This window comes from Oncorhynchus keta, chromosome 25, assembly GCF_023373465.1.
Source record: "Oncorhynchus keta strain PuntledgeMale-10-30-2019 chromosome 25, Oket_V2, whole genome shotgun sequence".
In the NCBI taxonomy this organism is placed as follows: domain Eukaryota; kingdom Metazoa; phylum Chordata; class Actinopteri; order Salmoniformes; family Salmonidae; genus Oncorhynchus; species Oncorhynchus keta.
The window spans coordinates 13,735,980-13,749,639 of record NC_068445.1 but is presented as its reverse complement, the minus strand read 5'-3'; the positions used below and the strand labels follow the sequence as shown (position 1 = coordinate 13,749,639).

At 43.3% G+C, this 13,660-nt stretch overlaps 1 protein-coding gene across 1 annotated transcript; it reads left to right on the top strand.

Moving 5' to 3' along the window:
• The first annotated feature begins 276 nt into the window (after positions 1-276).
• On the top strand, positions 277-9,286 carry LOC118358254 (TBC1 domain family member 10A-like). Its single transcript, XM_035735854.2, has 9 exons — positions 277-1,267; positions 3,045-3,144; positions 4,489-4,596; positions 4,672-4,778; positions 4,900-5,014; positions 5,250-5,315; positions 5,436-5,625; positions 6,683-6,837; positions 7,435-9,286. The coding sequence occupies exons 1-9, from the start codon at positions 1,086-1,088 to the stop codon at positions 8,053-8,055; spliced, it is 1,644 nt and encodes a 547-aa protein (XP_035591747.2). The 5' UTR covers positions 277-1,085; the 3' UTR covers positions 8,056-9,286.
• The last annotated feature ends 4,374 nt before the right edge of the window (positions 9,287-13,660 follow it).

Sequence of the window (13,660 nt, the reverse complement as noted above, 5' to 3'; positions counted from 1 at the left end):
GTGTGTGTAATGTATATATGATTTGATAAAATATCGAATTTGGCCTTTACTACAGCCCAGAGAAAGGCATTGAACAACACCATAAATTACAAAATAAGACAGTCAAAAAATAACACGTTTTTGAAGTGTCAGTACTATATCTAGGAGATAAGAAAGCTCAGGAAATAATTTTAGCATATTTTATTTTACACATATGTAACCACATTTTTGGGGTAGGCGCACAACTGCCTTGATTATTTTATTTTGACGTTACCGCTTACCTTCAGACGAGTCCCGTGACACTTGAGTCTTCCCTTACCATAGAGTGGTCATAATAGTTTAGGTCCAACTGTTCGAACAATACAGACGTTTTCGCGAGAAGGCAGATTTTCGGAACGCGTGAATCGACTAATGGATTTCTTAAACGAAGCAGGGAGGAGGGACCTACCTTTTGCAACTGTTTTGGACTAATTACACCCTGAACACAGACTAAATGAGACAGCCGAACTTCCCCCCCAGGCGAGGAAACGGAATCCATGGACCAGGAAGGAAGGAATGACACTAAAACGTTGTTTAGCTTGCTTCACCGACATAACAAACACAAATGTCACATTTGTGGTGAATTGTGCTAGTTAGATTAACATGTAGTCGATGGAAGTTATTTCAACCTAGCATGCGTCTTTATGCGTTAACTTACTAGCGAACTAATACATCATTGACACATCACAAGCTAACTAGGCTAACGCGTTAGTCAGCTTTGAAAGGCTGGAAAGTCAACACCATATGGGGGATTTTGCGGTATTTACTCATTTGGCTCGCTCAGAGATCATGTTAAGTATTTGTTTGTGTTAATAACCAGATAAAGTAACTAGCTAGTTAACGGTAGTAGCTAGTTACAGTAGCTAACTAACTTTTTTTTTTTTAAGTCGATTAGTCCTGACAGGCTATTTGCTAGCGGCTAACACTAGCTAACTAACGCTAGCCTAGCTACGTGTTCCATGCCATGGCAATGGTTTTGTTTGTTTGGAAACTTTCGTCTGGTTTCATACTGTTGGTTGTGACCGTGCCAACGAAATAACGTTAGCTTTGGTTATTTTTGAGCTATCATGGCTAAAATAGAGAATGGTCGCAAGTCGGCCGACTCTAGAAGTATCAGGACAATTAGCAGCAGTCATATGGACGACGAGAGCTCCCTTGGCTCAGACTCCGAGATCAATGGCTTCACCAACGACAGGCATACGGATAAATATGGATTTATTGGAGGGGCGCAACAGTATTCAGAAGAATCGTAAGTAACCTTGGTGTTCTGCTCGCATGGCCCCATTTGTAAGCTTGTACATTCCTATAGTTGGTTGGTTAACTCTCACAGCTTTGATGGGGAAGATGTGAAATGTTTACCAAATGCCAGTTCTTTCAGATGTACATGAACTGAACTACATCAAATGTGTGTTTTTAAAGGTTTGTCTCGTCTCAAACCCCACCCATGAAAAATAAATGCCACTAGTATCAACCTCCCGATCATGTCACCTAGTTGATATGTGAGTGGGCTATTTGAGGTGGACTTGACAGAAACTCACTGTTCTAAAATAATGTGTTTTATTTCACTAGCTAGCTATGTCATTTAAATACAATACTATTTTAAGACCTGAACAAATTTGCTAACATAACGTCTCTGTAAACCGAGCCCTCTCTGACAACCACTTCTCTGGTCAGGGGAGGCCCCTGATTGTTTATGTCCAATGTTTGGTCTTGTATAAGATAAGAACAGAATGCTCTGGTGTGAAGGGTGACGCTGACCGGCTTCATCATTTTAATCTCCTTACCTGTTCATCCATCTCTTTTGTTGTGTCTCTTTGAATGACAATGCCTTATGGACACTGATGGCATATAACTGCTGGCAGAATGGAGACGCAAACGCTCCCCTTTGTGATTGGAGGGACACCAGGTTTTGTTTTCTTGAGCACATGTACTTCCTTCTACACTTGGTTCAGCACATCTTTTTTTCTGACTTTGATTCTGCTCTTTTCTTAACGTTAATAGTTCCCTTAAGATGCATAGAGTTGGAGCACAACTGGATTTGGTCATTGGATTACTGCTCCCTTCACCTTCCAAACAACTTCATATCTAAACAATATTATGTATTTCATTATCTGCGCCATGAGCACTTTTCCCATTTCCTCTCTGGTTTTGACAGAGCAGAGGTAACAAATGAGTCTCTCTGATTGTGAGAAGGCTCTGTTCTTGTGCTCATGCCCCTTGGCCCTGCTGAGTAGCACACTGAGTGGAGGAATGAGTGAAAGTTGTGCCAAGCATTAGTTGCTTGGGAGCTTCCTGTTTTCTGTGAGGTTGACTGGCCTTGTGCCACAGCTCTGGTGCCCTGTTGTTGGAGTGCCTATTCTGGCTCAGGGTTGTATAGGAAGTGGAAGACAAAAGGGTTTTATTTTCATTTGTGTAGGGTGGTAGGCAAACTTGCAAAGGAAGATACACATATTTATAGACCTTTGCACACTTTTGGGTATTGGAGTGAACAGAATTACAGCAGACTTCTAGGAGAGAGGATTGTCAAAATTTAAAGGCCTCTCTTTGAAGACTTCTAACATCTCATGATTACAAGGTTGTGCTCATGATTACATACTAGTTGAGTGCCATCAGGCCAACCTATAAGAAAACGTTAGGCCTATATTTTGTCATGCATTGTGAGTGTTCTATTCTCAGTTCCGTTTATTGGCTAGAGCCAAACTTACCACATTATAGCATTACCTCATCTCTTGACTGGTTCTGCACCAGGCCCGCCCTGCCTAAGTACGTAGAGGGAAAGTCGAATGCCTCTGATAGCATACCTGGTTTTCCCTTTCCCCCTGCTTGAATCTCTTATCTTTAATGCTTCAAAACCTGTACATTTGCATTATAGTTCTTCTAGACACCGTTTATATACAACTAGCTGTAATACACACTCACATTTCTGAGAATGTTATATTATATATTATATATATATTATATTATTTTTTAAAGATATAGTTTTGGAAATTCTAATATTTTCCTTCTTGTTCTTCTCTCTCCCCCAGGGCTCAGGACGTCCCTCCAGAGGTTTTGAGACAGCGAGAGGTCAAGTGGCTGGACATGCTCAGCAACTGGGACAAATGGATGGTCAAGAGACACAAAAAGGTCAGAGACCTGCTGAGAGTTGGAATTCATAGGTCTGACTTCATTTGTTGCCATGTCTAGACTGTTGTGACACTGTCTCTCACCATCTGGTCTTAATTATTCCTCAAACGATCCTAAATAAGTTTGTTCACAGTATGTGGCAACTCCTTATTATGTTATTAGCCAACCGGGGCCTAGTTAGTGCTTTCATCTTGTTGGCACTCTTCCCTGTATGTGTAAACCCAACTGTTACTTCCATCCTCTATCCAGGGCAGGCATGTTGGAGGTTTGGGTTGTATTGGATGACAACAACATTTTGCAGTGCCTAATAATTCAAAGACAAACCAGTGATGAACCTGTATGTCACTCAGACATTGGCCTGTTTGTTCCTCTGTAAACTTAAAATGTTTGGAAGAAGCTGACCTTTTGATGATAGTTTTCTTCATGGAGGTTGTGCTTGTCTTTGGCCTTTGGCCAGTTTTTCATCTCTAGTTGCCTAGCCGGATCTACCCGTGTGTCTAGCGTTAGCTATTCAACTACAGCCTCATCTAATTTTCCATGAGTCAGCAGCAGGGAGTGACACAACCCGTCTCTTTGTCTCCGGTTAGTGCTTTCCCAGGATCCTTAGGGGGTCCTTACCATAAACACTAACCTTAGCTAACCATTTTACTTTAATATAGTATGGATGTCCCAAGGAACCCAGATAGCAAGGATCCTTCATCTCCCTCACTGACTCCATGTTGGGCTAAGTAACAGAGCAAGACTCTGGGTGTGGTTGTACTAACACCACGTCCCTGTTACAAAGATGGTGGTGAGATTTCGGGTTTGACAGCGACTAGCTTGTTCTCACTGCAATCTCAAGTATGGACATGGTTAAGGGCATTACCACATGACATGTACTGAAGCACACACTTAAATATACACACAATTATTCAGTAGGCATTTTTTGCCTCTGACTGCTGTGCTGGTTAATTGAGGTCAGTCAGTGAAGGTCATAGTGTCTGTTTCCCCTTCTCTACTTTGTTCTTCCATGACATCCTCATGGATGTTCACACTCTTCTGGGAGGAGGAGGAGGAGGAGGAGGAGGAGGAGGAGGGGGGGGCCTATGATTGCAGTAAAAATAAATGGACTGAGTAGTACTGCGAATAAGCCATTATTCCACTGAACCTGTACAATATTGTCTTGGATCATCGATTTTCAAAGGCCTGTTCTGTTTTCCCTGAATATGAGGTCCATCCTGTTCAGTCAACAATACTGGCCTACAGTATAAATGTGTAGTATAACAACTCTATTGCAATGCAGCTTTATCTTCACTGGCACATTCCTTGGTTGGTGATGAATACATTTCTGTCTCTGTTTAACAGGTGAGACTGCGGTGTCAGAAAGGGATTCCTCCCTCACTGCGAGGCCGTGCTTGGCTTTACCTGTCAGGGGGAAAAGTGAAGAGGGAACAGAACCGAGGGAAGTTCGAGGTTGGTTATGTTCTCTCTTGCTCTGTGTGTTTTTTACTGTGTGGGAGTGTGGTTGACTCCCTGGTGTTGTTTCAGGAGCTGGACAGTCAGGCTGGAGACCCGAAGGAGCTGGATGTGATTGAGAAAGACCTGCACAGACAGTTCCCCTTCCATGAGATGTTTGTGTCACGGGGGGGCCACGGGTTAGTGGTCTCAAACAATGGAATAATTGACCCTCACTCAGTGACTGATGTTTGACTTTTAGTCTTGTTTGACCTTTGTCCTTGTGTGTTCATGGGTTTGTATGTTTGTTTCCCCACACAGGCAACAGGACCTGTTCCGTGTTCTGAAGGCCTACACACTGTACAGGCCAGAGGAGGGCTACTGTCAAGCCCAGGCCCCCATTGCTGCTGTGCTGCTCATGCACATGCCTGCTGAGGTGAACCCTGTGCCTCTGGGCTCATGCTTGAACTATAGTTCTCTCAAAATGACTGCCTGACCTGTGGTGTAGCTCAGTGAATAGTGCTTTAAACTAGCTTCCTATTTACAATGGAATTGTTTGTATGCTACACCTGTAGTTTGCCTGCTAGTGTGTGGTTTAGTTTTGGTTCCCTCTGTAAGGGAAGGTTCCGTTCACAATTTCCTCACACCACCATCTCTATGTTTTCCCACAGGATGCGTTCTGGGGGCTGGTCCAAATTTGTGAGAAGTACCTTCCTGGATACTACAGTGCTGGGCTGGTAAGACATGTGCCCTTCACAAATGCTCTACAGGAAAAGGCACATAGAGTTAACTAGACCACACAAGATGTGTTTTGTTATCCTGTCTGTATGAGACTACATGCTCATCTGTCCCTGCAGGAGGCCATTCAGTTAGATGGAGAAATCCTGTATGCCTTGACTCGGCGCGTCTCCCCTTTAGTCTACCGTCACCTGGAGAAACACAAGATGGAGCCCATCCTCTACATGACAGAGTGGTTCATGTGTGCCTTCTCCCGCACCCTGCCCTGGGCCTCTGTGCTCCGCGTCTGGGACATGTTCCTCTGTGACGGTTTGTTGCAGAAACTTCCACACAAACATCTGTCTTGCATTCATTTAGTTACGACCTCCAATTGACACTATACATCTACAGTAAGGGAGAGTGGGGTAAGTTGAGGCATTTTTTTTAATTCACTCTGTCAAGGGAAATATAGTATTCTTTCTAACAAAGAAATCTACATATTTTTCAGGGTGATGGGTATCCCTGGAAATAATCTGAATTCATGTAAACATAACAGTTTTGAAAACATAGCTTTTCTTTAAAAAAAAAAAAAAAAGTGGTCTCTTGGCACCACTTACCCCTGGTATGGGGTAAGTTGAGCTGCTGGACAGGGTAAGTTAAGCCGTCTACACATTTCTCTGCTGAATGAAAAATTACCACTACCCTTTTAAAGCCATGTCAGTCTTTATTTCCCAAACACAATTCAACATAATCATAATCGCTTTTTGGTCTTTTAATAATTTTAAGCATCTTAACACGTTTAACACCTTTTATAGAAAACTTTTAACATTGACCAGGCCCTGTTGTTACCTCATATCCCAGCCATAATGCCTTGCATTTTACCTGGGAAGAGAACACTTCAATTGGCTCAACTTACCCCATGGCCATTGGCTGAACCTACCCCAAGGCTAACATTTTGACTATATTACCCAAAACTGCTACAAGGATTCACTTTCATCCAAGGTTTAGGACCTCCTATGGAAGCTTATAGAGAGCCCAACTGATTTATAGCAAGGTCTTAAAATGATCTACTTTGGTTTAGATACATTTAATTTGGTGAAAAAACAGTTTTTTGGACCTAACTTGCTTACCACTTTTTCCATGTGGTTTCTTCCTTCAGACGCCATAAAATGATGACCTCTCCCTAAATATTTGGTCAAATTATACATTTTGTGAATGGTTCCCCAGAAACAAGGGTGGCTCAACTTATCCCACTCTTCCTATTTGTTGATCACCCACATTAGATAATCAATAAAGTTCCTGTGATGCTTGTAATTGTGGATTCTAACATCTGCGATCATCCCTCATGTCCAGTTAGTGACTGTGTGACCTCTGACCCCTCCCCCAGGTGTGAAGATCATCTTCCGGGTGGGCCTGGTGCTGCTGAAATGCATGCTGGGTACCCGTGAGAAGCTGAAGGCGTGTCAGGGCCAGTATGAGACCATGGAGCTGCTGAGGGCCATAGAGCCACGCTACATGCAGGAGGGCTTCCTAGTCAGGGAGGTAAGGACTTCACTAGCAGGGAATCAATGACGGTAGAGAGACACAGGACTTACCCAATAATAAACACAGTTGGAGATGCATGACCGCAGGATAAGTATGGTCTTTGAGCAGACTGGGGCAGTAGAAAGGACCAAGAGAATGAGGTCACACCCCTATTTCACCCAGATTGAGAATAGTCATCTGTTTGTCTGTAGAGGACAATGGCTGTTCAGAAGTCTATAGTACTGTGGAAATGTAGAGTTCAGGGTGGAAGTTCAAGTGATGCAGAGAGAGACACATTGACCACAGTTCTGACTAGTCTGTGTCTAGTCCCTTTCCCTGGCTTCGTGTGAGTGTCTCTTCAGTTTGACAATGGCTTCTCTGACCATTCTCACTGTGAGAAGCTCCTTCAGCCTCAGGCAGTTTGACATTTACTAACAAGGTTAAGATTAGGACTGGAATGAATCCCCACTGAAAAGCCTTCTCTCCTCTTGGCCATTATCCCTGGTCTTTTTGCATGACATTTCCTACAAGGCAGACTAAAACAATTTTCTATTTAGTAACACTATGTGCCTGTAATGTCAACCACCAGCATTAACCTCTCTTCTCCTCCCTCAGGTTCTGGAGGTGCCTGTGTCAGAGCGGGACGTTGAAAGGGAGCACCATGTTCAGCTGAAGCGCTGGAGGAAGAACCGTGGTGAGCTTCACTGCAAGTCCCCTCCCAGAATGCACGGTGCTAGGGCTATTATGGCTTCGGAGCCTCCCAGTCGCCAGGACCTGCGTCAGAACCCCACCATAATCGTAGAGTCGCCCCTGCCTCCCCCTCAGCCTACACCTCGGCTGAAGAAGGGAGAGAAGAGCAAGGAGGAGAAGAGCAAGAAGAAAGGAAGTATGAAGAAAGCCCCTACTGTCATGGAGATCCCCAACCCTTATCCTTTAGCCGGTGACCCCCAGAGAGATCCCCAGCTTCCACTGAGAGATCCCCAGCTTCCACTGAGAGATCCCCAGCTTCCACTGAGAGATCCCCAGCTTCCACTGAGAGATCCTATGCCTACTCTCAGAAACGCAACAGTACAGCAGCCCCTCGTCAATGACACACTCCTCCCAAACACACCTGAAGACTCTCCACCGCCACACCAACCAACGCTTAACGACCAGTCTCTTCTAACAGTGTCACCCCTCCAGAAGTCCACACAGAGCCTGAGTAGCATAGAGGCAGATCAGGACACATACCTGTAGCTCTTGCTTTGGGCAGAGGGTGGAACAGCATGTCTGAAACTGGGCACGATGGGTACAAGGTGGAGGAGTGAATAGTAAAAGAGAAACTGGAACAATCCCTGTGTTATCCTGGACATGACTCACTTCCACAATGAGTCTAAATCTGATGTCACCCAGACACAAAAAGCCTTGCTCTGCCCCAGGCCAGGCATATGTGCCCCCTGACCTCTTGTGGGAGATTCCAGGATGGCTCTACGGAGGATGTTCCAGTTGTCATTGGGACGATCTCAATGGCATACTACTTGCGTCCTCTTTCCTCGTCTCCTTCTCAAAAGCCATAGGATGAGAAAGCCAGAGGTCTCTCCCCTCTGACTTTCTCCTCCAGTGGGTTTTGAGAAGGAGATGAGGACACAAGGATTATGACATTGAGATCTTCCCATTCACTCGCTCACTTTAGGCCCTCTGCATGCCAACCAAGCCCTCTGTCTGTTTACCAGGCATTAGCACAGCTCCGCCATCAACCTGCAACTGGGTGTATCATGGCCAATGGCACTGCTGCCCAACCATGTGCCACAATTGTATATTTTTCTATAGATGTTTTTTTCTTCCCTGCTTGCTTTTAAGACACCGTGTTGCCTGGACCACACAGTCAGCAGCATTCACTAATGCGTCACTTCTAAGTGTTCTACTTTAATCCATATGTTACCTCTTCATTATTCTTTACTCTGACTATTAGTGATGTGAAAGGGAGACATGTTACTCATTTACTGGTAGTGTAATTATTGTATACATGATGCATTCCTTTTTAAACATGTCAAAGACCACCCAATAGTGTACCAGGTTCTAGGGTTTTACTCAACCTGCCTTTGTTTGGGCAAAATGCGTGTTTAAAAAAAAATATATATTAATTCAAATCTCCAAATCACCTGTGGTGTGTAAGAAATAGGAATGCTTAAGAAAGAGAGAAATATTGTTTATAGTCCCAGTTAGCCTTGGTGATAAGCAAATAGCGCTTCCATTCTTCAACACCAGAGAGCAGCCTTGGTATGTGCTTCCATCTGTTACATTCCCCTTCCTAAAAAGGAACGCACAACAATCTTGTCTCAAATTTACAATACGAGGACATACACTCCCTATCAATTCCGTACTTTCCATACTTTCAAAGGAACTTCGTTAGCATGTTTTACTTTCCAGTGAAACATGACATGTGCCTCGTACGTGTGCATAAATCCTCCGGACCAGCGCGACTTGTGACTGTTTATTCTCCTAGTCAGGTGGTAATGGGCCTGATGTCCTGAGACCAGACATATCCTCACTGTGCCAGGCTGTTCCAGTCCCTATGTAGCGTTTAACTCGTGTAAGATAAGGGAAAGGGAGAGAGGACTGGACATTCCTCACAATATGACACATTCCTACCCTTGGGTTCCTTAAAAGCCAATTAGTCTTGTGGCTAACATGCATAGTCTTCTCTGTATCGTGTATGTATTAATGCATGTTTCTATTTTTAACACTTCTTTGGGGGGGGGCTGTGTGTGCTATGCCAGTTAGCTGTGAAGTGTTGACCTCTGCTCCTTGCCACAGGTGTGCTAGGTGTTCTGGACCTGGCAGGCTAGTTACTGTATCTCTGTGGTATTGGAAAGACGTGAATGACCTCATTGCTACACTGAGTGACCGATCCAGAAGGCGCAAAGATGTGATTCGAATCATCAGTGATCCATTTTCTTTTACTAGATGTCTCAATGCAATCGTTGCAGACGGGCAAAGAGGGTTTCTGTACATGGTGATTGAGACCTTACTTTTGGGAAATTTTTGGAACCTTCATGTTTTGGGATAACGTGGGAGCCTTTCCATTTTTAAATCGGTGTAATTAATTTGGGAACGTCGTGAGGCCTGTTATGATCCTGCCTTTTCTTTGGGGAAGAAACAAACTAATTGGACAGTGACCATAACCTTTTTGAGGAATTCAGTTTAGAGGGAGCTTAAGGTTTGCAATCGAAGGTATCAAGTTGAAATATTCTGTTTACAGCACGATGGGAAATGATTCATTAGGGATTAAGATGTGCATGACTCAATGCACATCAAGTATTATTACACATCATTCCACTGAATCCTGCAACTTTCTTATACAAGTCACCTCTAAGACCTCACTAAAAAGCAATACAAGTTGAATGGAGAGCAAATAACAAAGCCTTTCTCCACCTAAGTGCATAGTGGCCTGTATTACATACTTCCCATTCTGCAGGTATTCTCGTTGAACTTGATGCTTCAAATGTGTAGATAAGACTAATTTGTAAAATGACGTTATTTTGTAATGAACATTTATTTTTTCAATTGTTTCCATGCTACATATTTTATTTAACAACCAATAATCTAAATCCACCATTTGCCATATCATGGTAGACTTATCTATTTTAGCTAGACAATTTTGACACTAGTTTCACAGTTTGAAAAGCAAACACAAAAGTCAATGCTTTCTTCCCTAGAAATATCTTCTCAGCAGAATGCTGGTTTTAATTGTTCTTCTGAAGAGACCTCTGGTATTAATGTCAACCATCAGTAAATATATCATATGTTCTGTATTTCTCCTAGAAGGGGTTACATATTGTTGTTTTTACAAATAAAATCACTTTGATCTTCACCAACTAATGACTGCAAATTGGAAATTGGTTATTTAGTATAGTAGTGAGCCTGATTAGGTTTGTGGGGTGAGTTTACTTTATAGCAGCAGGGGGCGCAGTAGAGCTGTAGAAGACCGTATACACAGTGTACAAAACAGGAACACATTCCTACACCCAGAACAGCCTCAATTCGTCAGGGCATGAACTCTACAAGGTGTCAAGCATTCCACAGGGATGCTGGTCCATGTTGACACCAATGCTTCCCACAGTTGTGTCAAGTTGGTTGGATGTCCTTTGGGTGGTGGGCCATTCTTGATACACACACAGGAAACTTATGCCTGGTAAAAATGAACAACTTTGCAGTTTGACAAACTCAAACTGATGTTCCTAGCACCTACTACTATACCCTGTTCAAACGCACTTCAATCTTTTTGTCTTGCCCTTTCCCCCTCTGAATAGCGCATACACAATCCATGTCTCAATTTTCTCGAGGCTTAAAAATCCTTTATACTGGTCTCCCCTTCATCTACACTGATTTAAGTGAACTTAACAAGTGACAATGAGGGATCATAGCTTTCACCTGGTCAGTCTGTCATGGAAAGAGCCGGTGTTCCTGATGTTTTGTACACATTGTAGACTTGTCTTCCAAGAACGCTCAAACACTTCAACCAATTAAGGAAATATTTGACGTCTCTTTTTACCCTCATTTCTGCGATGTGTAACCTACTCGAGGTGAGGTCATCCCAAGGTACTTCTGCCACCCTGACTAATTATACACGTGGTTTTGTTTTTCTTCATTTGATTTGATGGTCAAACATCTCTTATTCCCACCTCGAGGTGTGAGATAATTGGAGTGAATGCCTAACCTCTTCCCCTTGTTCAGCACAAATTGCCACCTCTACGCCCCCAATAAACCCATTTTTGGTCAGACAATAGGTGGACTACCTGTGTCTCCAAGCAACAGGTCATTTCTTTCCTTGAGGTCAGTATGCATGAATAATTAGGTCTTTCCATTTCTATTGTTTCTTGTGTCAAATGAACAAATGCAAGTCAAGATTTAAAAATTACTAAACAATTACCAGAATTTTAATTTATTATATTGAATTGTTTTATTTGGTACAGAGAACCAAACATTTTGAAATACTGTAAAATGCTGAATACACTTTATTGTGCATAATTTCACAAGTTTGATAATAGCTGGTTGCATGGGGCTTTGCAAAACCATGGTAAAGAGTACAATGATTTGTTAGTCACATTTTGTATTGCCTCTTGCTCTCGTGGTCTCTAAACTGGCTAGAGGTATGTCAACAGTTAATGGTCTAGGAATCCATGCACCCACCGTTACGCACTCCCTCTCAGCAGTGGACACCTGCCCTTCTTTCAGTGCCCCCGCTCCATTTACATCTCAAAGGGGGACATCAAGAAGGCCCTTTCTGTGCTCTTCTCCACTCTCCAGAAATGATCTGATTTATCTGTTCAACGGAAATATGTGCCTTTAGAAATCCATCCCTCCCTTCTTGTCCTCCGCTAATAGAGATGAGGAGAAGGAGCAGGAAAAGAGAGACTTGTGGTCCTGATCCTTCGACCTAACGGACCCCTGTCACAGTGGTTGATTCATGTGATGCGGGTTGCTTGGAACTCAATGCTCCCATGGCTCTTTGTGTTAAGGAATAGGGGGCACGGCAACGTGCAAAGCAAAAGCCGCCTGTATTTCTGAGGTATCCGATTCCCGTGTTTGATGGCACATGACAGGTTGGCTCAGGTCAAATTAAAAGGCAGAGGTAACGAACATGTCTACTCCTTTTCAAGGCCTGGTGAAATAAGTGTCATTTATCACACCTATGGAAAACATTAGGTGTTGTGCGAGGAGCCCTACTCAGGAAGGGGGTCTGGGGCAGGCCTGATAATTGAATCATCCCAGTGTTTCTCCATGTGGAGTTCTCATCAACTGTCAAAGGGAAACTCTACACTTTGATGTTTTCCCTTCCTTATGAAGATGTAGTTGCCTGTAGCAACCTTGTGTAACATTGGTAATACACAATGTCTATATTTATATATGCACGGGGAAGTTGTGCAAAGCAATGCTCGTCTTTGTGTATATGCTGTGCTAACACTGCACTTACTTACAAATCCCTTCCTCCATACAGACTTTGCTTGTCTCGTGTGTCCTTGTAAATATTCCCCTTGTTTTGGCTTGTGTATTCCTAACCATTCCAAACAGGCTGCCGTTTATTCGTGTTATCATTATGTCTGTTAATGTTTTCAGTGTTGAGTTTAGCCTGCGGGCCCCAGTACGCCACCACACAGCCTCCTTATATAGAGGCTTTTGAAAACACGTGGGACTGTAATTTTGCCAGCTGTTCTACATTTTTCCATGTTAATATTATCCTCATATGGTGTCTAAGTATACACTTAATTCCAAGGTGGTAAATGTAACTTATGATAACAAGCAAGAATGCCCAAGGGCACGTTTTAAAGGGAACTGAAATACTTAATGTCATCATGGTCTTTACTCCAGTTACCCCCAGTTGACATACGCCCTGCGGCTAAAAACAAATCAAATACAGCGATTGAATAGTCCAAGGACTAAATTCAGCCTGCCAATCAGTAGACTCTTATCTGATGAACAATAGAGACGGTGTTCATCTTGTAAGCTACAATAAAGTGTGGGTGAATGGTGGAAAGACAAGTGAAGCATAGTAAGTGTCTGCTAATCACCTTGGTGCTAAGCCCACGGAACACAGAGCAGAAAGAGATGATGGGTGTGTGCGCGGGGGCTGAATGATACACACCTGTATGCCCTGCAAAGGCTGTCACAATCCTGGGTGTTGAAGCTTTTCATTTCCTCTTACACAACTCCCCTCCACTACGACCCCTCTAATCCATCTCCAGCTCAGCAGTGCCAGAGGCAGGCTCAATTAGGGCTGAAGTTTTGTCAAGAAAATGAACCATGAAGCGTACACCCACATTCTCACCCTGAAACTCATGAACCTTGGTCCAAGTTAGGT

Bases quoted from the DNA above. Each gene is read 5' to 3' on its own strand.
- LOC118358254 (XM_035735854.2), top strand. From the start codon at position 1,086: ATGGCTAAAATAGAGAATGGTCGCAAGTCGGCCGACTCTAGAAGTATC. The intron at 5,626-6,682 runs GTTTGTTGCAGA...CCCCTCCCCCAG, and splicing joins GGACATGTTCCTCTGTGACG to GTGTGAAGATCATCTTCCGG. The intron at 6,838-7,434 runs GTAAGGACTTCA...CTCCTCCCTCAG, and splicing joins AGGGCTTCCTAGTCAGGGAG to GTTCTGGAGGTGCCTGTGTC.